This window comes from Pseudopodoces humilis, chromosome 13 (assembly GCF_049639895.1).
Source record: "Pseudopodoces humilis isolate 2021_Gansu_Grassland_sample_001 chromosome 13, ASM4963989v1, whole genome shotgun sequence".
Taxonomy (NCBI): Eukaryota; Metazoa; Chordata; class Aves; order Passeriformes; family Paridae; genus Pseudopodoces; species Pseudopodoces humilis.
This window is the reverse complement of record NC_142212.1, coordinates 1,458,639-1,486,360: the sequence shown is the minus strand read 5'-3', so window position 1 is coordinate 1,486,360 and position 27,722 is coordinate 1,458,639. Positions and strand designations below refer to the sequence as shown.

Here is a 27,722-nt window from a genome sequence, read left to right as displayed (position 1 = left end):
TGACAGCCTCAACATTCATATATTTATTTGTATGAGACCTTGAAGCATTTCTGTTAAATAACCATCTTGGAATATAGAAAACTTACAATTCATATGAATAATGGACTATCTATGTTGTCTTTAAGGCACATTTTCTATCAAAATTTCATTTTGGTCCAGACAAGCAGTTGCATTTCAGACACCAGCTATCCAGGTATCTGGCAGGTTTGTTTGTTGTAGCTATCCTTATGACTGTAGACTTCAACAACGTGTATGGAGCTCACTGTCTGCAGTGTGGTGTTGTGTCTTGGTCCTGCGTGTGTCCCAGGAGCACCACTGCTCTTGGCTGCCTTCAGCAGGTGACTGCTGTCTTTGCAACACCTGGCAACTACATCATCCCGACTCCACTCTTCCTGGCACCTGTAAGCACAAAAGGAAAAGTTATTTCTGTTTCATTCATTCTGGTGAAGATACAGAATTTGTGCATTTTATTGGCACATCAGGTGTTTCACAAATGACTTGTGCTATAACATAAGGAATTGCTTCTCCCAGCATCAAAACCAGTTGGTAGCAGTGGGGCAAATAACTGTGTCATGGTAAGAGCCTCAACAAGCTCTCAGGTACCTCTTTGCTGGGTACTAACTGAGCACTGAGCACCCCTGTGACCTGCCATCAGGAAACAGAAGCTGGGTGGGGTAATGCTCCACACCTCACTGCCAAAGGAAAATCTTCTGAGATACTTGCTGCTGTGCATTTATTTATTTTTTTATAGTATAAGGAACTCAGTTCCATCTTCTTGAGGTGATAGTCAAAGGTCAAAATAAAAATCAAATCAGCACATACACAGAGAAGGACTGGAATTAAGTCTTGCATGGGCCAGCAAAACAACCTTTGATAAAAAAAAGTCTTTGTAAATTGCCCTGCCTGGATTACAGCTCTGTCAAGTCCAGGTATTCTGGTTATAGAGCAATAAATATAGTTCACCTGGGCAGAAGGCATCCCACCCTGATGTTTTCTGCTATAAAGCCCTATGTTGTGAAATACTGCAACTACCCATAGCCCACCACCAACTCAGGGACCCAAACTAGCTAAAAGTGTACTTGGAGAAGAAATGTACTCCTGGCTTAGCAACCCGTTCCTCCCATCTCAAGGGCTATTAACCCTTCACTGACATCTGTCAGCACAGTGTGCCCAGAGCAGCTGTGGCTGCTCCATCCCTGGAGTGTCCAAGGCCAGGTTGGATGGAGATTGGAGCACCCTGATCTTGTGAAAGGTGTCCCTGCTCATGGCAAGGGGAGGAATGAGATAGTCCTTAAGGCCCCTTTCCATCCAAACCATTCCATGATTATGTGATGCTGTAAGTGTAGGATTAGACAGTAGGCACCTCTCTTCCCTGCAATGGATCAAATCCTGAGCACATCAGAGGGACAGTGAAGCCAGTGGGGTTTCACCTCAGCAGAGGATAAGAAGAGCTGTTAAGAGGGTTGCAGTGTCACCAAGGGATAACTGTGCACGCAGCGGGCTTTGCTCTGCGTGGGTGACCTTCAGTCAGACACAGTCTTCAGTTTGCTCTCTCATCCCTGGAAGCTCTGTACTTTGTCCTGAATAAGTGTGACTGTTTTTTTTCAAGCACTTCAACTTTCCTTAACTCCAGTTCCCAACTGGGCTACTTCAAAACATCACAGCAAGAGGATCAGAACCCTTCTCTGCACTCTTACCTGGCAATATAAACCTGCCCTGGGTGCTGCACAGCCAAGTGCATGATGCATTTGACAAGGACAGCCTTTATCTGACAGATAAAATTTGGAGCTCCCATCAGGGGAGAAGAATAGCCATCACAGCATTTGTCAATGTGATTTAGAGGATTCACAAAAATATTTTTTTGTGTGACTGGAGAGCTGTTCCTTGCTGGAGGGAAAACACTGTTAACAGGACATCCGAGATGTGTGAGAACGCAGCCACAAAGCTGCCTGGTGCTGGCACTGCCTCTCAAAACAGCTTTTATGCTAGAGGATGGGAGGGGATTTTTTTGTTGCTGTATGCCTGGTGGCTTTGTACAAGACCCTGGGGTAATCAGGAAAGCATTATGAAAACAATAATAGCAGCTCTATTGAAAGCACATGTTGCTGTACATGCCCCCTTCGAGCTCTTGCTATGACAGTTAAGACTGAAATTTAGAAATGGGTGCAATTTAAAAGCCAGTTTATCCTACCCTTCTAAACAGGGCCCCAAGGTAAAACCTCCCTTTCCCTGACTCAGCTTTCTTTGAAACCTGCACGTTGAAAGGTACTGGGAAGATCTGAGCCTCTAAAAGGTGGTGGTAGGGAACACAGAGCAGAGGAAAAATAAGAGGGAAAACAAACAAACAAACAAACAAACAAACAAACTCCATGAATAGAGCAGCTCAAGGCTGGACCAGTCACGGGGAAAAACAGGGAAAAGCAGGGAAAGGAAATCTGCCCCTCTGCTATGCTGGGTCTCCTCCCCTTCAGTCCTTTGTGCCATGCAATCAAAGATTTTGTGTAGGGAACTGTATCAATTCCATACAATTGTATCAAACAGGTCATTTGCCCTTTGCAGCCCTTTCACTGGATGCTCTATGGAATGCAGTATTAAACCCCACAGCGATGCTGAAAGTGCTGAGCCACACTCTCCTAACAGGACTTCGGGATTTTCCACAAAACCTTTTCAGCTGGAATTCTTTGTTGCTAGATTGCCCTTATCTGCTTTTTGCCAGGTACAATGGCAAAGCATCTTGTAGTCAGAAAGGGCTCTGGTACAAAAATTTCAGCTGCTAAAAATATCTTCTGTGTGAGAACACACCAGCCTGCTTCTCTGCAGAAGGATTTTTTCTTCTTGGTAATATGCTCCAGCTGTGTGAATAGCTGAAAGGAGGACTTTAAGCCTACTGAGACATGGGCTTTTCCATTTGTCTTGCCCCTGCAGTCAGATCAGCTACTTCATACAGAATGTTTTATAACTTGACTTAGAGCTGTGAAAAATAATTCACCTCTAAACAGTCCAAGTTTGGAACGCCCAGCTTCTTCCAAATGCTTCCACACTAGACATAAAACCACACCAAATTTCTTTGATTCTCTTTAAATTGCATTTTTGAGCGGGACTACTTTTTTTCTGGTTCTCTCAGCTAACAGAGAATGAAAAGGAGTTAGTGTACAGCTACATTCAGTTCTCCTGAGTGTGGAAAATGCTGGATCATCAATTCCCCCTTACAAAAAATTAGCACATCCCTTGAGTCAAGAGAGTATTGATTCCAGGACAGGTTACAGGACTTTTGCAGTGAAAAGCAAAGCAACAGAGCCCAGGTGTGGCCATTTCTGACCATCACTAGAAAGCTGATGCAAACTGAAATGAGCTTTCTCAGTGTTTTCTTTACACTGGCTATCTGTGCTGCTCCTGGGAGAGTATCTTCTACACATGATGATTTATAAATAGGTTCCAAAAGGGGAGTGCCTGGTTCTTTAATGTCTCTTCATGCCAGAAGGGTTTGCTGTTTGCTCTTACAATGTTACACTAGGCTGTGTGTATTTTGCCAGACCAGAAGAGTTTCAATTGGATTCAGGCTCCCATTTCTGGCACAGGACACTTACATTTCCTTGTGTTATTTATGGAACTGATGGCTTCACTTACAGAACAAGTGAAAATGCTACAAACTACTTAAACAAGCACAAGACAGCCCCCTCCCTGCATGGATACTTCAAATTTAATTGATGTACATTACAGCAGGATAGGATAATTCTTTACAGATTTGAAAACTGGCAATGATGTTTATCAGAGCAATTGCTTATTTGCATTTCCTCACCCTGTATTTTAAACCTGTTTTCCTAGAGCAGCAGCTCTGCTGAGGCTGTTGCACCAGTTTGCTGTGAAGCTTTGCCTGCTTGCTGAAAACTGAAGGCACTTTTTAAGCTCTGTTGGGGGAGGTTTAGGTTGGATATTGGGAAAAAATTCCTTACAGACAGAGTTGTCAAGCCCTGGAACAGCTTTCCCTGGGGAGCAGCTGCAGCTGACCCTGAGCAGCAGGTGAGTGTAGTGTTAAGCTGACCCCACTCTGCACGTCACACTCTTCTCCTGGACACCCATTTCTTCAACAGAACGTCTCAGTGACCTTCACCTCCGCCTCTCAAACACTACCAGCAGCTGGCACAGAGGAAGGACAGCTGCCATTAAGTTTCTCTTTACTGATATTTTACCCTGTGCCTGTCACGGGGCAGAAAACAACCTACACCTTCTCTGGCAGCTGCCTGGTCCCAGCTCTCCCATGTGGCCACTTGCTGGCATGGCACAGGACTGTCTGTCTTGGGTGCACAAGCAAGTGCTCCAGAGAAGTGTTACAGCAGGGTCAGGTTTTATTCTTCATCAAAAATAACACATCCTGGTACATCTTGCAGTCAGGCTGTGAGAACCATTCCCAAGATGCTGACAAGCCCTCTGCCCAGCAATCCTCCTGGGCACGGCTTTGAAGGCTCATGGACATTGTTCTCCTCTAACTACGTGGCCCAGGGCTGCAGCTAATCTCCCTTCCCTAGACACAGACCCTTGTTTTCAGCTAATCTGGCCCAAACCTCTGCAGCACAGAGAGAAGTGCTGTCTCTGCTGCTCTGAACTTCTGACAAGCAATGCTGGGGAAACACCTCCCTCCCAGCAGCACCATGATCTGTAAATTGTTTTTCCCTGCTCAACATTATTTAGCGTTTTCAATAATGTAAGAGAGAATATATGGTGGAAATACTTGCAGGTCATGCATATTTCTGCTAAAAATTGGTATGTTCATCCCCATTATGATTCTTTACCTCCAAATGAAAGAGGTGCCATCTGGAGTGACTGCACTCTGTAGTTAATGATCCTGGTATTTGTACACATATTTCTTATCATTTTAAAGCAATTTGTTAAACCAGCAAAGCAGTCACAATGAGGCTCGTTATAGCTAAAGCAGTTGCCACTAAAATTCAATGTTTTCCTTGCAAAACTACATGTTTGTGATGTTTGTTCTATGCTTCAAACATGAGGGGAAAAGTTCTAATTTTGTGGCTGCCAGGTCCAGAACAGCACAATGGAGCCCCTACTGTCTCACAGCTGGGCTTCTCTGTTATTTATAACTTCTACACATCAGCATTCTGTACTAACATCAGGTCACCTCATTGCAGCCAAAATTATCTCGTCAGCATACTAAAAGCACTGCTTTAACTGATCAGTATTTCAATCCTAAATTTGTCTGTAAATCTTAACAAATACCTTACCTGCCTGAAAGAACTGCATTTTTATTTTATATTGCCTTACCTGAAAGAATGGTCTTTTTATTTTATCTCTTCTTACAGTATTTTGTTCCTAAAGTACTGAATCAAAATGTTAATCTCTAAACCTATTCAATTAAGTCTGAAAAGTAGCATAACCCACATGTTTTTCTAGTAAAAAATGAATTAACATACACTCAAGAGAGTCTTCTTCAAGGGTGGAGGAGTTCTTACTCTTCCAGATACTTCAAATGCTACAAGAAGCAGCAGAACAGTTTTCTTTAAGAAAAGAGAAAGCTATTGTAAAAATGACTGAATTTGTAAGTCCTCCACCCACTCCCTTGTCAGATATGGACAGCACTCATCTCAAGTTCCCCTTCTGAGTGGACTGCAGAGCCAGTGCCCATGGCTGGGTGTGGGAACTGAATTAGCTGGGGTGGGTAACGCCTTGGACCAGGTCCCTGGCACGGAGGGAATGAAGCCAAGGCCTTGGCAGGGGGTGCTGGGGGGATGCTGATGGAGTCATTCCATAACAGGTCATGGCCCTGGGCTGTGCTCACCCCTGGACCCCTGCCCTCAGGTGCCCCTTTAGATTGTGAAGTTAACCATGCCCCAGGTGTTTGGATGCAGCCCCTCAGACCATGCAGTCCCTGTGAACATTAAAATCTCTCTCTGGGCACTGTCAACCCAACCTGATTTATTCTGCCACGCTCAACCCGGCCAAAGCGGACAAGAGGTCTCAGAACCACACTGAGACAGCTGGGCTGCAGAAAACAGCATGGAAAAGGCAGGCAGGAAAGGATTCATCCCCTGCACCTCTTCAGACAGCTTCTGCATAGGAAAACCAAGTAGGATTGCTGTGCTCAGAGATCTTGTGATGCATTGGGCAATTCCTCCAAGTGTCTGAAACCTTAAGACACAAAGAGGATAGGATAGGATAGGATGGGATGGGATGGGATAGGATGGGGTACAGTAGACTACACCACACTACACTAGACTGAAATACTTCAGTTGGAAGAGGCTGACAAAGGATCATTGGGTCCAACTCCCTGACCCCTTCAGGGCTGATCAAAAACTAAAGCTCATTTTTAAGGGCATTGCCCAAATGCCTCTTGAGTAATGCCAGTTTGGGCCACCACCACGAACCCCCCTCCAGGATGCTGTTCCAGGGTCTGACCACCCTCTTGGTACACAGATGCTTCCTCATGTCAAGCCTGAGCCTTCCCTGAGGAGTCTTGGTTAAATTCTCTTTTGGTTTGTTCTTGACCACGGATATGCAGAAATATACAGAATCTTTCCTTTGGGACTGCCTGCCCTCAGATTTTCTGCTGTTTCCAACCATGCCATGTTCCTGTATTTATTTCTTTGGACAATCAATGCTGTAACAGCTTCAGCACTGCAGCAACACCCACAGGTTTAGAGATTTCCTCCAGGCACAGGCTGCCAACATTCCCACCTCACACTGGAGGGGAAATGGTACCACAGCAATCACCCAGACAGGGAACGTGTCCTTTCATGCTGGTCCCAGCTCCATGTTTGCATCTCCCCAGTGTCTGCACTCTCCTCCTGTTCCAGCAAGCCAGGTGAACACAGGATGAGGAAACTTAGCCTAATTTGCTACACACAAAAAATAAGCCTTGCAAGTGAAATACAAAGCTGACAGGCCATTTGTTGTCTTCATGAAATACAGAATTCCCACATCTTACCTTGCATGTCTATTCATTTTACAGAATTAAATAATAAAAATCAGCATCTTTTACTAATTATTTGATTAAACAGCTCTTATTTGAGTGGAAAAAGGGAACAAGGTATAAATAAGGGTCACATCTGTTCCAAGAGCAATTCCAGGACAGTTTTATTCAGAATCACCTTTAATGACACTTCCATCTCTGATTAGAAGCAGAACCCACTCTCCATATGCAAAACAGCCAGACTTTTGGCTCAGGGTGCACAGGCTGATATACCTGCTCTCAAAGCTGGTTTTAGCTCTGGTTAGTGATTAACCAGGATCCCATCACCTCATTCAAATCCACTATATTTTAACAGCCTTACCTGGAGAAGCCTTGGTTATCATATGCCATGTTAGTCACATCACCAAATACTGAAACATTCCTGAGTTTCTTATTGTTGTTGTTATTGTTTCTTCCCTTATGACCAAAGTAAGCAGCTTGCATGTGCTCTAGTTCTTCAGTCCTTAACTGGTACCACAGCTGCATTTCTCTGTGAATACACCAAGCAGTAGAAGCAGTACTGTGATAAATGGATATCTGACCACAGAGCTGACTCTCTAGAGTTTAAATCTCATTCCAGGTTTACTGAAGAAAGCACTTAAATATGTGCTGAACTTCATGTGTAAGCCAAACTTGTAGAGATTTAAATGACACCCTAAGATAGGGAGTTCTTCAATAGCATAAATATTAATGTGTAAAACAGTGCTATTTTAAGTACTGTCCAGCACTCCTCAGAAGCAAACAAACAAGAAAATGAGAGCAATTTTCTTATGAGCACCAGTGGATAGTTCAAAGGAACAAACCTCCAAGAATTATGTCCATTTGATTCAGTGTTCTTCCAGACTACAGGTAATAAGAAAAGTCATGTAAGGTGGGATGATGTGTCAGTGTTCTCATGGACCTTCATCAGTGACATCAGGCCACATCACACATCACACACCTGTTGTGTGTGAAAAGACTTCAGAGCATCTCCATTTTATGGGATAAATTATTCTGGGAAAAAAAAACCTATTTTTTGTGACTTTTTGCATCACTGCCATTCTTAAGGCTTCCAAAATCACCAGGCAGGTTGAAAAGATATTGACTTAAAAATGGAGGAGACAGGTAATGTTGCCTTTGTTAGGCATAGAGCATATTCCCTCACTGTCAGAATTCTCTTCTGGAAATGCTCAGGGCTGTTTTTTCATGCTGGTCTCTGCAACTCTGAGGCAAGGAAAAAAATCCACAATTTCTTTTCTTGTCTTTAAAAGAACTTTAAGATTCACAGAATCAAAGACACTCTCACTGGCTGAAAGGACAAGATCAAATGGTGAGAACTGGCAATGCTGATTTTGGTGACATTTCTGTCTTCTTGGGACACAATCCTGCTCTTCCCAAAGAAAACAGCAGCCAGGCTCCCTCAGTGGGTCAAGATCTGTGAGGAGGATGAATGGTGGGAGGCCTTTCAGCAACCTAAGTCCCTTTTCTCATCAAAACACATGTGGGTGTGGCAGTTTAGTTGTGAAGTTGGTAGTGCTGTGCTGACAGTTCAACTTAAGGCTCTTTTCCAGTCCTAATGATTATATGTTGATTAAACACAAGATGACACTTCAAAGGTCATTAGACACAATACAAGGCAGGTTTAGGCAGAGATGATCTCTCAGGTGACCAACTAAGAGCCACAAGAAGACAGGCAGACCTCAGAGCTACAGGCAAGGTGAGGACATCCTCTCTGCTCCATAGGTACAGATTAGCTGGTCTTTCACATATGGTCTAAGAGACACTTATTTTCCCCCCAAGAGTTCTCATTTTGTATTAAGTTATCAAGCCTGCAGCTTTTTGTCAGATTAATACTTTGTGCATCCAGAAGTCGATCCACTTTTCCACCTCCATCACCAACAGAGATGCTGCCACTGCACCTGACAAGTTTCACACAGGATTATTTTACTTTTTCTCCCACGACAGGGACAGTTTGTTTGTGACTTCAGCTCTTTCTGACAGAATGGATAAGACACACCATGTCTGCAGTGCCCTTGGAGCTGGGCTCTGTTGCCAATGGGATGGAGCAGCTCCTTCAGGAGACAGGGAAAGGAGCACAGGGGTAGCAGGGAACTGAGAAGGCCTCAGCAAAAGCAATCATTTTACAGCCTGATGACAGAATCAGGTCATAATGTCCAGTGTGAAGAGCTTTTCTTTTGTAAGAGAAAAATATCAAGTCATCACAATAATGGGAATGGCTACCTTTAACAAAATTTCATTTAAAATAAATGAAAAACAAGGATTGTGATATCAATAGTTTTACCAAAAGAAAAGTGGCACTTCCAAAAACGTCAATTAACCTTTCATTTCAAAGCAACTTATTTCATGCTACCAACAAAAACCTAATATTATGACTGACACAAAGGACTTTCATTTTTTGACAAAAAAAAGTCTTTCAAGAGAAACAAAAAAATCTCTATTTTGGCTACACTTGGATTTTGAATGACAGAAGTTCCCCCTTCAGCTGGTTCCCATGTAGCTTCAGATAAAGCACAGTTCAGCACTGAAACCTTCACTGCTGTCTTCCCCAGCCTCCCTCCACTCCACTGGATGGGCTGGTGGGAATAACCAGCAAGAAAAGCAAGAGGGGAATCAGGTTCCCATGGAAGGTTTTCTGCAGCAGTGACTGCAGGTGGATGCTCTGGTGAGCAGCAGCAGCTTGGCTCCAGCCTACAGGTTAATGTGCTCCTGCTGACACCACCCACACTGACTTTTTATAATGGACTGGATTGAAAATTTGACTTCTTCATATTCCTGTTTATAATCCACTGATTTGTGCTCCAAGCCAGAAGACAAAATCCTCTGTCCTTCCAGCCCCACACTGGGACAGCTTTGAGGATGCTCTGCAGATGGTGAGGGTCTGGATGACTCTGACACAGGGAGAGTCCATTTCCCAGCAGTGTTGAAAGAAAGAAAGGAAAAAAAAGGAAAGAAATAGAGAAGAAGGGGAAGCACTGCCAATCTTCAATAACTTAAGGAGAGAAATGCTGTGCCAGAAAAGAAGACTTGTGTGTTCAGCTTCTGCACAATCCTGGGTAAATCCATATCTCCTCAGGCCTGTTGAGGTTATCTGATATTAACAGGCACCAGGTATTTAAATACTCTGGAATTCCAAGTCTTTCTTTCCAAGCCTAAAGCCTGACCTACAAATTAAGGATATTGAGTAATTAACATCATTGCAGTGCTGCAAGCAGCAAATACTTAGAAGGACTTGTTATCACAGCAATGGGGTCCATATGATGTACACTCTTACATTGTTATTAAAAGTGTCTTCTTGACATACCTTTGAGTTCTCCTCCTCTCACTTTTCTTCACACACTTGATCAGACAGCAAGTTAAGAAAGCCATGGACATCAGCAGAATGACAGCACAGCTCACAATGGAGGCAATCACTGCGACCTTAAAGCCAAAAGTCTCGTACTTTGATATGGCTGCAGCAAAGCAAACACAGAGATGTTTCTAAGATCAGTCCACAAATTTTTATCTTTCACATTTTCATTAAACCGTGCTGAAACCTACCTGCTTCACACTTCTGCTCAGTAAGGGCTTTCACATTATTGTGTGTCAAGACACCAGAGTGTCTTGGCTTCAGCTTAGACCTATGCAAGCATCAAACTGGACTGTGTAAAAATCCCCTGTTTATAAGTTACTAATGAATTGTTCACAAGCATTTCACCACTGCAATTAATTAAACACAGTGCTCTTAGCACTGCAGTGGCTAAAAAGCACAACTCTGTTGGCAGATCGAATGCAGATGAGCTGCAGACTCGTCATTAACAAGGACTGAAGCTACAAAAACAAATACTAACAGTGGTACATGGACCTAAAGAAGCCATTTAGAGCAAGGACAGTTCCATGTAACTACATCCTCTTTGGCAGGCAGCAAACAACAGGTCTTCCTCTGTTTGGGGAAGGATGCAGGATGGAAGAAGTGGCCTGCAGGGCTGAGTGTTTGCAGGGATCTGATGCTGGAAGTGAGCTATCCAGACAAAAGGAGGAGTGGGAATGTGGTGTGGCACAGCTAACACAGATCTCTGCCAACTCACTTAGAGCAGTAAGTGTGTCTTGCTTCAAAACTCATCTAGTTCTCCCAATGTCACAATGACCAGCATCATAAATGGTTCAGCTGAGCTCCACACAAAGCAGTATATTTCTGCAGCCTCTGGGGGAGGGATTTATCTCATTTTTTCTTCTATGGCATCTCCAAACAAGAGGTAAGAATAGCTGAGTGTGTGAGAGAGCACTAAGTGTAAGAGCACTGTATCCACTGGGGAATCAGGATGACACAAGGTCTGAGGCTCCTCAAAGCTCAGGGGCACCGAGTTTTGCTTGGGTCTACTTCTGGTTAAATTACTAACAACCTTATAACAAACAAGAAGGAACACAGCTAAAAGGTAGTTAATGCTGTTGCCATTCCAACACTATTTCTCTATATGTAACTTCCCCATGCAGCTGCCCACAGACAACAACCAAGAATTGTTCAAAAAGTCTCGCTGTGTTTCTTTTACATCAAAAACATTGTCATTGTTAGAAAAGACTGCCAGGAGATGAGATGTTCACAAATATGCTTGCACATCAGTTGGTCATTCTCATAGTGCTGGGGTGATTTATGATGATGTTCTATTCCCTGATCCCCTGCTTTATGCCCCAGAATGGTTGCTGTATCTCTAAGGTGGGTCTGGGGAGGAGCCTTTGCTGGGCTTTTTCAAAGCCTCACTGCCCCAGCAGTCCAGGGAAGTGGTGCAGTCTGCGTTTTGCTTGGCTAGCTTGGGGTTTTTTTGTTAGCCCAGGCAGAAATTGGTTGGTTTATTTTTTCCTTTCCCTGGGCTTGGAGAGGCTGCAGCACCAATCCTTTGGTGGCTTTTCGAGGTGAGCTGGAGGGTTTGGTTTTGGTCCAAGATCAGAGGGAACAAGCTGCAGGAGAAGAATCGGCCCTGGTGGGAGAGAGGGGCTGCTCTGTTTCAGCCCCAGACCTCAGAAAAAGCCTGACCCAGAGAGGGAAAGCACACCTGCTCCACCTGCTGTGGCTGTGGACAGGGGACTGACCCCAGAGAGTCACTGGCTTCCCACCTGTTTGCCTGAGCTGCTGCATGAAACTTGTTTTTCTCCCTGAGACAGGAGCTGGTTTCATCCTTCTCCCCACCTGGCTGCTGGCTGTTGTGGGCTTTATCTTCCCCTGGCATTTTGGGGTTGGTATTTTTTCCAGGAGAGGGGGTGGTGGTGGTGTTGAAACCTGACAGTGCAATGTCCAGCACTTATTTACCTTTTTTCCCGTGCTGTGTGGGCAATCTGTTTGTCAATAAATGATTGGGTTTTTTTCACTTTCATTTCATATGAATGAATTCATAGTATTCATTTCTTATTGGTGGAAAGGGCTTGTTGGAACCTGTTTTTTAGAACACTCATTCCAGAGTGTTTTTCTCCTAAACTTGTCTCTAAACTGAGACACCCATACATTCTCTAAAGCAGCATACAGCTTTTAGCTAGAGCCAGTTATTCCAGGTTCTACCTGGACATGAGATCAGGGATGAATCCAACAGAGTCTTTTCTGCCTCGTGACTATGGCATGTCAGAACACATATGGAGTGCAATTACCATCAGTGGGGCAACTTTGAAGAAAACTGAATTTGTCTTTTTCTTTTTTCAGTTATCTAGAACGAGTCCTAACGTTGCAGGAGAGGCAGGGCAAGGGAGGGGCAGGCTTTGGGAAGAACCTTACGCTTGCAGGAGGGCACTCCGGCTGTCCACTGCGTGCTGTTCCCTTTCCAAACGCAGGAGACGATGCCTGGTCCCTCCAGCTGGTGCTCAGCAGGGCACTGGAACACGAGCACTGATCCCACATCGGTGCCATTGCCATGAAGGAGCTGCAGAGAGCCCAGCTGGGGCGGGAGGAGGCGGCTGCACTGCCCTGCAGAGCAAGCACAGACACAATGCAGCCCCGCCGCCAACACTGAAGGTCCACTGAGGTTTTATCCACTGCAGACTGTAAATCAGTCACAGTTAATGGGCAGAACAAATCCCAGACCTCGGGGTGGCCAACACTCTGCCAAGCACCAGCCCACGGCCACTCTCCATCAGTGCCATTCAACAGCTCCTCTGCCCTCACCCCCAGCTCAAAGCAACTCATGTTGTGACATTATCTGCTCAGGCTGGTACATGGTGAACACTAAAACACTAAAAACAATTTAAAAAAGCCATTTTTGAGTGGCACAGTACCCTACAGTTCCCTGTGTTATTGGATTCTGATTAATTTAATACTCAGGATGGCTGGGAGTATTCATTACACGTCTTCCCCTGTGCAAATTTCCAAGATCTACTGGCCTGATCGTGCAGTTCAGCCTCCTTGGTAGCACCTTGGCATGATCTGACCAAAACCTCTTATCTTTACAAGCACTGCACCTCTGTTTGGCTTGGCTGAAAGGGGCCAAGGGAAAAAAAACCCACAGAAAGTGGCATAGAAAGGCATACACATATATATTATCTCCCTTTTCAAGTGACAAACTCAGCTTTACAGTAAATCATTAATTTTTAATACATTTTTCTTCATTCCACTTTTCTATAACTTTGCTGTTTATATAGCTGCTCCTTGAGCTGTGGAGCTGTTCTCCCTTTGGCCACCTAATGTCAGCCACTAACTTCATACAGTAATTTCTGTTGTCACAACATTCCTTGTTTACAGTCATTTTAAACAAAACTTTCAATGTCAGGTCATTAAGACAACATATAACATCTAGATAATTTCAAAGGTAACAAATACTTTTTCTGGGTCTGTACATGTGCATTGACAAATTCTAGAAACTTGGGGGTTTTTTAACTTTTACAAAAACCAGCACTGCTTCTGCATCAGAGCCCAAGTTCCCTGTTTTTCACTGGATTTCCAAATGACTTGAGAAAACTCAGAGGCACAGTGCTGCAAGCACTATGATGACACACACAAAAATATTAAGAGGGAAAATGTATTTTCCACATCTAGAGGCAAAAAGAAATTACAGCCTCCATGAGAACATCCTGACAGAACCACATGTTGTTAGCAAATCTATTTTATTTTTAATGCTAAAACTGCCCCCATGTCATTAATTGTTGTTAAGTCCCCAGATCACACACAGCAGGCAGGTGTCCCACCTGTCTCAAATCCGTGCTCCTGAACTCCCTGTCCCTGGAAAACAAACACGAAGGAATCTCAGCAAAAGACCAAACAGAAGTCCCAGGGACAATTACTGGGCTAATCTCTTGAGTAAATATGCACCAAACACTAGCTTTTAAAACCATAGCTCTTTAATTCCATGCAGATTATTTCTGTTTGTTTTGCCACTTCATTCAGCCACTTACTATGGCAGCAATTGGCCTCAATGAGAGCAAATATTTTCGATACAAATGGTTTCTCCTCACCTCTTGTCCCTCCCACCCACATCCCTGGAACACACAGGATGTACTGGACAATTTTCCTCCTCACTCCAGGTGAGTGTTACAAGTTTGGGCTTTTTATCTTAATCACTCTGTGGCTTACCATGAGTAACCATTGTCCTAAACTGCAACATAGTAAGGATTTTATATATAGATGTTTGGGGTTTTTTTGTTTGGTTGATTTTTTTACAATTTCAAGGCTGTTTTTTGAGATCAGACCACATTTTTAAGAGTTCACATTGGCGACTCTTTGAGCTGTACAACATGCAAAAAGTAATGAGAGCTGAGCTGGACTGGATGCACACCTGCTGGGCCACCACATCAGCCTCAGTAGAGGCACTCAGTACACCTGGACTGCCCAGTACACCTGGACTCACTGTCCTCCAAAGAACAAATAATATGGCACAATATCCACAATATCCTTAAAGATGTATTTAATTTAAACCAGAACCCTCCTGTGCAGTTGCTGGGGTGTTTTGAATCTTCCCTGCCCCACCCTTGCCCACGATGGTGTCTGCCAAGTGCTTAAACCTCTGACTGGCAGTGATCTTTGTCAGCACCATTCCTCAGCTGTGGGCTTTAAAATATCTTTGCTCCACTTGAGCTCTACAGAAATGTCTACTTGCCAGCATCCCCTCAAAGTGTGGCTATTTCCATGCTTTGCTGCAACAGCATCACGGATCATGCCCAGAGGATCATTCCCATATGAATGTAACTGGGGCTGGAGCCACAGAGGTGCATCTCAATGAGAGCTACACATCCAAAACCTTCTGTAGCTGAGCTGAGAGCCCATCAGCAACTTCATGTACCTGCACTCGTGCAGAGGAGAAACACCATTTTTCTTTCAGGAGCTTCTCAACACCATTTCATCCCACTAAAGTAAAAAAACTTAAATGTGTCACTGCTTTTTGCTTTTTGTTGATTGAAATGCTTTTCATTTATTGAAATGTCCAGATGGAGTTTTTCCAGAATGTTTTTTTGAATTTCATCCAAGCTGAGATTTAGCTTCTCTGCATAAAATTTGCCCTAATTTCAATCATCATCTTCTAAAAACATGTTTGGAAAACTTTCCTGCAAGCTCTAGCATCCTTCACTATTAGCTACCTGTAATGTTTTCATAGTCAGCCATGGCATTCACTTTTCTGCTAGGTTAATTTTACCCTTACATCTCCAAAGAATCATGTTTAAGTAAGCTTCCATCCTTATACTTACATAAACAGATGTTCCAGATAGACTTCTTTTTTGAATACTCTTCAGGCATGTTTATCAGACTGAATCTACTACAATCAAGAATTTTATTATTGTTTTTATTAACATAATCAATTTTATTTTTGTTTTCAACTGAGACTGGTGTCTGAAGCTGCACTGCTCCCTGGTAAAACACAAACATTTGTGCTGACCAGATTTACATTTTGATTTATTAAATATCTGGAAAATGTCATGTTCAGGTCTTGGTTTGCATAACTGCTGGCACCCAGAAATGCAAAAATTAAAAACTGTAAAAATTTAATAAATCCCCTAATTAGAGAGCTGGAGGCCCTCTGCTCTGGAGACAGGGTGGAAGCACTGGCATTGTTCAGTCTGGAGAAGAGAAAACTCTGGGGAGATCTTAGAGCCCCTTCTGGTGCCTAAAGGGGCTTCAAGACAGCTGGAGAGGGACTTTGGACAAGGGCCTGCAGGGACAGGACAAGGAGGAATGGCTGAAGCAGGGCAGATTTAGGTGGGATACTGGGAAGAAATAATTCCCTGTGAGGGTGGGCAGGCCCTGGCACAGGTGCCCAGAGCAGCTGGGGCTGCCCCTGGATCCCTGGCAGTGCCCAAGGCCAGGCTGGACAGGGCTGGGAGCACCTGGGACAGTGGGAGGTGTCCCTGCCATGGCAGGGGTGGCACTGGATGGGCTTTAAGGTTCCTTCCAACCCAGAACCTTTGCAGCTATCTCTGCAGCTTTTGGCAGAGCAGAAGCTGTTTTATAAAAATGCAATTCTCAGCTTGGCCTCACACTGAGAGGGTTTCCAGTGTTCAGAAAATCTCTGAATCTGAAGCTGCTGCCTGGCACTGGCTTCAACAAACAGGTTATTGCATATGACAAATAACTATCCTCAAAGTAAAGACAGACACTAAAGTGCAGTGTCCTCCATAAACTCTTAATTCACCCTAACCTCTGGGTTCAGAAATAAACACATACATAATTTCCAGGCACTGAAAAACAGAGAGTAATGCAAGAATTAAAATAATCCAAAATATCTCTTCTCATGTACAGACAGGATTATCTGTACTGCAAAATTGATTTGTCAAAAAGAGGAACCATATGGTTTCACTGTCAGCAAGCTCTGGGTTTATGTTTTGCTGATAAGAAAAAATAAATGAGAGTGCAACCTAGGCATGCCTGCCTGGTAAACATTTCCTGTGCTCCTTCCACAGCAAAACAGTGACTAAAAATCAAATACATTGCATAAGTGTCTACCAAAATGATCCAACCTACAGAAGTAATTACCTGGAAGCGTGTTAGCAAGGGTGCCACTTGGTGTCTGTGCAGAAAGAGGGTGATCCATGCCTTCACCTCATTATTCCCAGACACACAAAGGCCAACCCCTTTGCATTGCTAATTGTTGGCAATTTAATATCACTAAAACATGCTGGAATAACTAGATGCCAGAAAGCAAGAGAACACTAGGCTCTCTCAACCCTGTAGAAAATAAACACCAATATTACTGCTGCAAGTCTCTTTTCCTACAGAAGCACAGCTCAGAAATTGGTGTCCCTGCAATCACAGGCATGTTAAGCATCCACAGCAAACTCACAGAAGAGCTCACTGTGTTAAAAAGCAAAAGAAAAGCAGCTGGAAGTGAAACATGAAATAAAGCAGATGTAGTAAAGCATGTTCTATCGAGTGAAACTGTCTGGCCCTGGCCCTGGTCTCCCTGACACCATGCTGTTCCTTCCTCGCAGAGCTGGCCTCGAGTCCTGCCAGGGCTGGGCTTTTAAACCAGCAAATGACCACCAGGACCCTCCTGATCCTCCCACGAGAAAATCCAGATGCTGGCATGGCTTTTAAAGAAATTAGTGTGAAACATGACACCAAACCCACAGTAAAAGAGCAGGGTGAGACCCAGGCTATGGAAGCTGTTGTGGAGATGCTGGAGGGCTCTTACAGACCTGTCTGCCTTCCAACACACAGGTATGGCTCTGTGAAGTTACTCCCTGGGGGAAGCTCTGGAGGGTCAGGTGTGGCACAAGCCACGTGCACCAAAACATCTGCACACCCATTACTGCAAGTACCACCTCAGAGGCAGGGCCAGGCTTGGCCACCACTGCTCTGGGAGCTTCACACCCCAAATTCTGATGGAGACCTGCAAGAAATGAACAGCAGCCACAGGACTGTTCCTCCAGGCCAGTCGCATGACTGCCACGGCCACTGCCCATCTGCAGGCCTGGCGAGATTTAACACTGTCACTGCACAGATGAGACCTGCAGACCTTGATCTCCCTCCAGGGATAGAAAAAGAGTGATGACACATAAAAAGACAAAACACCAAGGTCAGTAAAGAAAGAGTCAAGCCTCAGATGGAAGAAGAATGAGGAGATGCCCTAAAGGGGCTGAAATAATCCTTTTGGTAGGGCCAAGGAGATGGACAACGATACACTGAAATATCTCCTTTAATTCATGAGACAGTATGGGGAGATGAAGTATTCAAACTGTAAATGTGAGCAGAGGCATCCATTGATGAAGCCAAGCCGATGTTAGAGTAGCTGTGATCCCATGAGAAGCTTGAACAGAGAGAGAAATGAGAGTTGATGAAGACCCTTGGCCCACAGGGAGAGAAGAAGAAAACCTCTGTTCCCAGAGATGATCACAGAGACAGATGGAGAGAACCTTTGCCTTTGAATAACTCAAACTAATACCTCATGAGTTCACGGCCCATGGACACACCTCTAGGAGAGCTGTGAAAATGGGAGGAATTTCATGAAGGCAGAAATTTTTGCCCAGGTGGCTGCTATTCGTGGAAATGAAAAGCCACGAGAAAACTGTTTCTTGTGGAGAAATGACATGGCATGACAAGAGAAAACTCCTCTCCCTACAAGGACTGATGAAAGACTATTGTATAGTTGGTACTGCTTTAACATCCCGGGTTTTATCTCTGTGTGGTTAGTTGAGAAAGGAAAAAAGTTGGGTATGAGGAGGAAAGCTGTTCTGGAAGTTTTACTCTGATGCTTCTTATTCTTGTAGTCCTGTTAATAAAGTTTCTTTATACCTTTTAAGTTTTAAGTCTGTTTTGCCCTTCTCCTAATCTGTATCTCACAGCAAGAAATGAGTAAGTGCCCTGGTGATTTCAGCCAAGGCTAAAACCCACCACAATATTTGGTGCATTGGCCGAGAAACTCAAATTGGCAAATCTAAACCACTACACCCTTAAAGCTCATCACATTCTGACCCCTGCCATGGGCAGGGACGCCTTCCACTATCCCAGGTTGTTTCAAGCCCTGTCCAGCCTGGCCTTGGACACTTCCAGGGATCCAGGGGCAGCCACAGCTTCTCTGGGCACCTGTGCCAGGGCCTCAGCACTCTCTCAGGTCACCCTGGGACCTGCAACATGGGAATCCCAGGACAAGCGTGCACTTCCCCTCTGCCACCAGGTCCCTCTGTTCCCAAACAGGTTTTGGTGGGCACATCCTTGCTGGTGTCCTTCATTGGGCCAGTGAAGTCTGTATGTTTATATAATTTCAAGTTTCACCATTATTTTTTCCCAGCACTCATGAATAATCTCACATTCATTAAACAATTGTGACATTTCTGCAGGGGGTGCATGTGGAGGAAGCCCAGTCCTCCGACAGGCTCCCTCCCTGGAGATCTGCCCCAAGATAAGACAAAACTACTTAGTCCTGGTGACTGAGCTGTGGACCCCTTCCTACTTTGGGTCCTCATGTTATCTTCTTGTGAACTATTGGCCACTTTACCCCGGTCTCAGACCATTGGCCCTTTTCCCAATTCTCCCCTTCCCTATAAAAACCCAGCTTTTGCCCAGTTCAGTGGGAGTTCCCCACTGGCCCCTTGCAAGAAGCCTGCTATTAAAGGACTCTGGAACGCTACACAGGCTCCCATCTCTCGTCTACACGTCGGCTGTGGTAGCCCATGAGCAGAGCTGGGCTGATCTGAGCTGTTCACAGAGCAGAAATCCCTCCTAAGCCTGGTGAAGCCTCAGACTGCTCCGAAGGGTTACCCCTGGCTGGAAGCTGCAGACTCCCTGGATGGCCGTTCCCTCTCGGGACCTTTGTCTGGGATAGTTGGTGGCAGAGCTGGGGGTCGGACAGGCCCCCTGCCCCAGCCTCCAAGGTGCAAAGGGGTCCCCTAGCTGGAAGGACAGCCACTGAAGAAGCCAAAGGAAACCCCATGTGTATTTCCACAGGGAAAGCACATGTCTGTTAGGAGCCATGGACAGAGGAAGGATGAAGGATGCCCCACCAGAAACGTGGACAGGACAGAGGTCGTGCGCTGCCCCGTGGGAAGATTCCTGGAGGAGGAAGGGCAACATTCCTGCATTCCACTGCCCACCTTCAACACAGTCCACTCTCCTCCACTGCTCTGGGTGCTGTAGGACACAGAGCTCAGCCTGGCTGCATATTTGCCTTGTCTGGCTCTGGCTTATCTGCCTGCACCAGCTCTTTGGCCTGGCTTGTGCACAGTGATGTGCACACGCTGGGGTACTGAACAGGGAGGATAAGAGCAGGACGTGCCTGGACCATGGGGCCGGTGGTCTCTTGCTTATGCATGACACTTGCCAGACTGGGCACAACCTCTATGGATGACAGAAATCCCCACTGCTGGGGCCACATTGCACTGACCTACCTCGACCAAAAAAATTCTCAAGGAGAAAGGGTCCTGAGCAGGACAAAAACCACTTCAGTCATTAAAAAATCACCCCCCAATTTGAAAATTTAGGTGGACCAGACCTGCATGCTACTTGATGGTTATACATAAATTTTTTGCCAAAAAGCTTAAACTGTAGGAATTCCATTTCCACAAAGAACTGATTTGTAAAGACTATAGAAACTTTTCAACATTCTCTCTTTGAAACCACTTTCCTGGTTTATAACAGATGATGTAATAGAGGTTTGTTAATTTTCATGGGGAATTTCCAACCACCCTGTTAAGCAAAACCAGCCTGAATGGCACAGACCTTACCTGCATTCTCTCCCCCTGGCTGGCCCATTTTGGCTTCCCTAAGTCTTTCCCAAGAGCAATCTGAAGCTGCTCCTGTCCTTGGTTTGCTGTGTTAAGCTGTGAAATGCACACCACAGAGCTGTGACCTGGCATCCACAACTGTCAGCAAGAATTTCTGTGAATAATTGATTTAGACAGCAGTCTGAAAAAGTTAGTTATACCCTATACATCAGCCTTTTATTCTGGTGATAGAAATCATTCATGGGCTGAGAAACCAACAGCCAGATTTAAAACCCTTCTCCGTGGTTTTATCACTTTCTATTTTTCTTCTCTCCTGGTTGGTTCTTGTCTTGAGAGAGTTTGGCTTTCCTGTTCTGGGCTTTCATGCAGAGGGATGTGCAGCCCCCGAGCACCCCGCAGCCTGCTCGGGGAGAGCCACGCAGCATCCTGCCAGGAACAGCTCAGGCACAGCAATGATTAACAGCACAAGTCAATAAACACATCTACTTTCGGCCTCCCTGCACACAGGAACTGGTGCAAGATGGCACAAAGATTGACAGGAATGCCAGTATAAGGACAGGGAACCAGTGCATTGTGTTTGCTTTTTCCCATTTAAAAAGTCAATGATTGCAGGTGAGTTATGCACAGAATGACAAGCAGCTTGAGAGAGCAGAGCTGAAGGTGGCAGCCTCATGTCCTGCCCTTCCTTTGTACATGGCTAGGGAACTCAGAGCTACACCTGAGAATACAGCTTCTGGGCTGACACAGATTAAAATGAATGAAAACCTTAGCCCTAATCTAAACTTCTGCAGGTATTAAGAATAATGGGCCAAACACCAGAGCTCTCCCTGCTGTGTAAAACTGTCCCTGGTTTTGTGGGGCACTGCTTCTTAGAGCAAAGCAGAACCTCTGTGTCCAGTCCAGATGCCTCTTTGGACACAAACAGCTAGCAAAGATCTTGGAAATAACTGTGGCTGTAAGCAGAAACCTTCCTGGGTGTAATTCTGCTTTCACACGAAGGCACAAATTTCTGCTCCACTGAATAGGAAAAATCAAAACCCAAAACTTGCCCTTTGAACCTCTCTGAGCTCCACCAGGCCAAATCATCTTCCCACACACTGTTCTCAGCCTATATGTACACTCAGGGAATTTTGTACACCATCCCTTCACCCTACTCAACTTTTGTCCCTATTTTCACCTCTCCTCAAATCCATTCCCAATCAAAGCTATTCTGCTTAGGAGTCTGGCATACATGAGCAGCATTGTGACTGGCTTTATTTCATCCCAGAAATAATAATGGAATCATCTCTCTCAGGTCTGTTGGGAGGAAAGGCAAGCAGTTAACCCATCCCTTTCCCCAACACTGCTTCTACCAGCCACCAGCTCTCCAGTTTGGGCTGAAGTAGCCGCAAGCGCTGTCCCCCCAAGCTGCTACAGACCCCCCTAAAGATGCTGCTGGGCCACAGGGCCTCTGCTCTGCTGCAAAGGCTCGTTTGTAACCCAGGCACCAGCTCAACCTCATCCCTGAGACCCTCAGCAGACACAGGAATCGATTTATTTTGGGGAGCAGTTGCTCATTCTGCAACTTCTGCATTTCTCACTGTCGTCTGACAGCCAAATGAGAGGCAGACGTTCATGCAGACTGCAAAATCACCTCTCTACCAATCCTGATCCACTCAGCCAGTCAAAACTGCTCCTTAGAATAACATGCTTGCTCATCTGCGGCTGCATTTCAAAGACAGCATGTCAATAAAATGCCTAAATGAAAACTAACAATTGTCCTTTGTGTCAGCTTGTCCCCAGCATAATACTGAGGGCAAGAATCTACAGTGCACATAAAAAGTCAGTGGCAATCATGATTAATAAGCAAAATCATGTCAATTCCAGCAGAGTTACAAATCTCTTTGCTGTAGAGTTGCAGAGATGCTTGGGGATGCTCTGCTTATCCAGGGGAAAGGTCCAAGGATGTCCTGGCTCTGCCACAGTGGGAACAGCAAAACTGGCAGTGGTTTTGCACTTTAAAATAGACCACGCCACACCACCCAGAAAATGCTGTGTCAATCACTGTCATTGGGGTTTTCTGTGTTTTGAGACTGTGACTTTTTAAATTTCAATGTTTTGGATCCAAAGCATTCAGCTCATCTAATTCATTAGCTGAAATTCAGAAGTCTACTAATAATCTGTCTCTCTAACCTAGGTAATTTCAGAGTACCTAGGATGAAGCATTGGAGAATCACCTGGAACAGTCCTGCAGTGTGGAGGACTCAGAAAACCCAATAACTCTCTTCATTCTCTATTTTGTGCTGTTCTAGAGCTTTGTGACAAGCACAAAAATCCTTCCCTCGGGGCACTGTCAATGCCTGGTGCAAGTGCCTAACCACCCAGATTAACACCTTGCAGTACAGGAGATAAAGCTGACATTCTGCAACTGCCACTTCTTTTACATTACTTAACACAAGGTTTTACTTTGAGCTCATGGGAGAACAAGAAAGGAGAAATAACTGGAGAAATGACAAGCCCATGTATTCCAAGTTGTATCACCTTCTGTCCTGTGGAAATGGGAATTTGGGACCCATGTTTTCTTCTGCAGCCTAAAAACTGAACCACATCTCAGGATCGCAGGGACAAGGTGACAAAATTCCATGCACCTGTTCCGCAGCAGCGCTCCTGGCTTTGAAGAACAACTTTGTTTTTGCTGTCCTGGAAGAGAAACTCTAAGTTCTTAGTAACATAACTTTGGTTTCTGCACTGCCAAGGAAATTGACTTCAGAAAAATAAAGCTGCTCACAACAAAAGAGCAAACAGTTTAAGTCACACCAAAGGTACATCCTGGCACCAGCATCCCACCCTGGCCATCAACATCCAGGCTACAACTGAGCCAATATGTGCTGTCCCTCTCCTTTCCTCCAGCAAACTGCAACTTTTATCTGTTCTAAGCCAGAGACCCTGTCACCTTCTTTCAGTGGTGTCTGCTAGATAATGCCTCCCACAACTAGGTCTGAATGGAGCATTCACTGCAGCCTGCAGCACTTCCCACATCATGAAACCTCTCCCCTTCCCTGGTCTGGAAAGTGGAGGGACAAGGCAGAACCACAACTACAAGACAACAGCTCAGCAGTGAAATCTTCTGATTTATAACCTGTCATAGTGAGTGTTTCTGCCAGATCCTGCATTTACTGCCTCTCTGTCTGTGGCTGCACTCGTGTTTGTGGATGCATCTCTGCGTTGACAGAAGTATGTGCTGCCTGGTCTCAAAGAGCTACAGGAAGGTATTGAGGAATGAGAGGAATCACAGAAAAAAAGGTACCACCTTGGATAACCAGAGGGCCAGAGCCTCCCACTTCAGCAATACAAGGACTAAAAATAATTATATGCCTTTGTGCTCCTTCCTCTCTTTCCTGTTTCACCCAAAAGCCCCCAGTAAACTCTGGGCAGCTTCAGAGGCACCAGTAGCTCAGTGGCTGACGACAGCACTCTGCTCCACTGCGATTCCCACAGGGCAGGAGAGTGCTCAGGGCACCTGACACAAGCCTTTCAGAATCTCAGAGCCTTCTCCAGAGAACTTACCGAGCCTGGCAAGTGATGGTTGATGAGTGTCCACAGAACACCACCACAGTAACACTCTAAATACCCCTGTGACAGCACAACAGCCATGGTACAGAAGGCTCTTCTGAGTTTCAGACATTTGTTGTGCTCTTCCCTTGCCCCATGCTTCTGCCCTGCTGAGCTTCCCTCGGGGTGAGCCAGGGAAGCACACTGCTGGCCCTCCCCAAATACAGGGTGGGACTGATCTCCCTGCTCCTGTCAGTCCTTCTAAAGAAGGCAAGACCAGGAGAAGCACAGGGTGTTTGAATCTCACAGCTGTGTCTCAGGAAGCTATAAGACCCTCTAAGTACTACAGGCATCAAGGCTGTACTAAGGAACTTCCTTTAATTTCTCTCTCATTCATGCATTAATTCAAATGGAAATCCTGGCACATTTTTTTTATCCTCTCTAAAGGAACATGTGAGGGAGTTTATCTGTGCAAATCTTTATTATCACCCTATTGCTGAAAAAATCATAAAGGATCATTTCACCAATAAGGTGAAATGAAATGAGGTGTAATGAAAGATACTGTATAAATGCTGTACAACAATTGGCAGCAAACAGTGATGTATAAATAACATTTAAATGAACAAGAGTTTAATTTAAAATTATACAAGCAACCATCATTTTAGTTATCTAAACTGCTTAGGACTGCCAGCAGTATGTCCAGCTGACTCAATTCATATTGAGTTCAAATTTCAGCTCCACATGGGTGTTTGTGAAGGTGGAATGGCACCATGGTGAACCCCAGTGAGGTGGCAGAGAGGGTGAGGAGCATGGAGAGCAGACTCCCAGCTAATGTCTGGCACAGCCCCGTGTGCTCAGGGGTCACAGCTGGTCCTACAGCCAGTGCAGCAGCTCTGACCCAGGGTGTTCCAGTTTTGCACCTTGCTGAGAACTCCTGCTCCACAGTTTTGGTGTGGTTGGCTTGGAAAAAATGGTCTTTGTTGTTCTGGCTGGAGACATTGCTGAGAGGAGCCAGGTCTATAGATATCCAAGGGATTAACTGAGGGTGGATTTCTAATTTGATCACCAAATATTTTTTGGCATATTGCCATTTCTAGCTGTTTTGCCACGGATCTACACAAAGCAAGATTAACCCATACAGAATCAGAAAGTCTGAGTGCAACACAGGACATAGGACTTCCAAAACTCCTTTTAGTGTGGGCAAACTCAGCCCCACAAGACTTTGACACAACAAATAAAAGCAGCCAAATATACACCATCCTAAAAAATATAAAAGTCAAATAATTAGCAACACTATCAGGTTAGAGCAACAAGGTTTACACTTGGGTTTGAGTTAATTCTCTAAGCAGGTTTCCCAGAACTCCTTTCACATTTTCAAATTAACTGCTTTATTAAATTCAAAGTAAACAATCAAGCATTTTCAGAGGATACAATTTAAAACATTGCTGTGCTAGCAGCCCAAATACATTTGCCAATTTCTACAGGCACAACAAAATCAGGTCATTAATAAAGTCTGTTAGAACTTCATGAGGCAAATAAATCGCAAGGATATGCAGGCTGCACATGAGAAGGACGTCCCTGGATTTCAGGAGCACTCAGCCCTGCTTGCATTGAAGCCAGGGAAAAGCCCATCTGCCCTGTGATCTGAAGAACAGAGGAAGAAACCCCAGCAAGCAGCAGGTCACCACAGCTGCCCCAAGCTCTGGCATCCTTCCATCTCACCTCGCTCCTGGACTCCAGAGGTGGCTGTGGCTGGGAACAAGCATCTCCTGCTGTCCAGACCATGGCTCTGCTCCCTCCAGGCCCAGACACCCATCACCACCACAGCCCTGTGCAGTGGACATGTCCCACCAGTTTAGACCCTCTGTCACCTCACATTACCCCCAAATTATTGAAACCACTTAAGCCAAAGAGTTTTTGAAAGGATGTTATGGTCTATGCAACCAAATTGAGTAACAAAACTCAAAAGAAGAGAAAGATAAGAAGAAAAAAGCTTTGATTGATTTCTCATTCCACCCCTCAACGTATTACCACATTCCATTAAAACACCGTATCTTAATTTCCCTCCCAGCCCGGTGACATGTGCCCGGGAGCGATGTCTCTGAGAACCAGCACCTTCCATCCCTGTCAGACACTCCTCTCTGTCCCCATTTACTCGTCCCCTGTGCCCGCGGCCATCCCAGCGACTGAACCCCGAACTTCTCCCACTGAACCGCAGCCCCTCCTGTCCGGGATCCCCTCGGTCCCCCAGGGCTCCGGCAGTCCCCGGGAGCCGGCTGGAGGCTCTGGAGTGGGGCTGCTCTGGGCAGCCCTGGGGGTGCTCGGCCCGACCCGCAGCTCGGGCTGGCCCCGCTCGGCGTCCCGAGTGCAGCCCCGGCAGAGCTGGCTCGGGGTCTCCGGGACCGCCGGGACCCGTCCCGAGAACTTCGGGGTGCGGAGCTTTGTCCCCAGCGCGTTCCGCGGCTGCGGGAGCGGCACGGGGTGAGCCGGGAGGGGCCCGGGAGGAGCGGGGAGGTAACGCAGCCTCGGCCGGGTGTCCCGAACAGAACAGCTCCGGCCGGAGCTACCGCGTCCCGCGCCCGTCACCCCGCATCCCTACGCGGGAGAGATCCCGCACCCTGAGCGGGGACTGGCGCTACCCCCGCTGGCATCCTCCCTTCCTCCGTCCCTCCCTCCACCCCCTCCGGAGCGACGCGGGACGGAACTCGTGCGAGGAACGATGCGGGGCCAGCTCGTACCTGGGTATCCGCGGGGGTGCCCGCTGTCCTGCCCCAGCGAGGGGGAGCGCGGCGCGTCCAGCCCGGGCGCGGTGGCTGCCGGCATGGCTCTGCCGAGCCCCGCTCCGGGCCGCAGGGCAGGTGCACGGCACAGCACGGCACGGCACGGCACAGCACGGCACGGCACGGCACGGCACGGCAGAGCACAGCAGGGCACAGCACAGCACAGCACGGCACAGCACAGCACGGCACGGCACGGCACGGCAGAGCACAGCCCAGCACAGCACAGCACGGCAGGGCACAGCACAGCACAGCACGGCAGAGCACAGCACGGCACGGCACAGCACGGCACGGCACAGCACAGCACGGCACGGCACAGCACGGCACGGCACAGCACAGCACGGCACGGCACGGCAGAGCACAGCACAGCACGGCACGGCACGGCACGGCACGGCACGGCACTGCACAGCACAGCACGGCACGGCGCCGCCTCCGCCGGGGCCGGGCCCAGCAGCGCAGCACAGCCCGGCCCGGGGAGCCGGGCAGCCGCGGGGCAGGGGAGGAGCGGCAGCGGAGCGAGAGGAGGGGCCGCTCGGGGCTGCCGTGGGAGCCTCGGGACAGCGCCGTGCCCTGACACGGGGCTCGGCCCGGCCCTTCCCCGGCACCACGAGCGGCCCGGCGGGGATGCGGCAGCGCCCGCGGCGCCAGGCACCGGCTGCCCGGTCCCCGCTGCCAGCCCTGCTCGTCCTGCCCACTGCCTGTCCCCTGCTGCCCGCCCTGCTCGTCCTGCCCACTGCCTGTCCCCTGCTGCCAGCCCTGCTCGTCCTGCCCACTGCCTGTCCCCTGCTGCCCACCCTCCTTCCTGCCAGCCCTGCCAGCCCTGTCCTCTCTTGCCTGCTGTCACTCCCCGA

The 27,722-nt window shown here is 46.5% G+C and overlaps 1 protein-coding gene across 1 annotated transcript; it reads right to left on the bottom strand.

Moving 5' to 3' along the window:
* Positions 1 to 8: 8 nt before the first annotated feature.
* Positions 9 to 27,040, bottom strand: SUSD3 (sushi domain containing 3). The gene is made up of 5 exons (XM_088061829.1): positions 26,833 to 27,040; positions 12,699 to 12,887; positions 10,263 to 10,410; positions 7,284 to 7,451; positions 9 to 399 (listed from the first exon to the last, which is right to left on the bottom strand). The coding sequence occupies exons 1-5, from the start codon at positions 26,915 to 26,917 to the stop codon at positions 186 to 188; spliced, it is 804 nt and encodes a 267-aa protein (XP_087917955.1). The 5' UTR covers positions 26,918 to 27,040; the 3' UTR covers positions 9 to 185.
* Positions 27,041 to 27,722: the final 682 nt, after the last annotated feature.

Bases quoted from the DNA above. Each gene is read 5' to 3' on its own strand.
- SUSD3 (XM_088061829.1), bottom strand. From the start codon at position 26,917: ATGCCGGCAGCCACCGCGCCCGGGCTGGACGCGCCGCGCTCCCCCTCG. The intron at 10,411-12,698 runs GTAAGGTTCTTC...GCTTTGCTGCAG, and splicing joins CGGAGTGCCCTCCTGCAAGC to CCATATCAAAGTACGAGACT. The intron at 400-7,283 runs GTAAGGCTGTTA...TTGTGCTTACAG, and splicing joins GATAACCAAGGCTTCTCCAG to GTGCCAGGAAGAGTGGAGTC.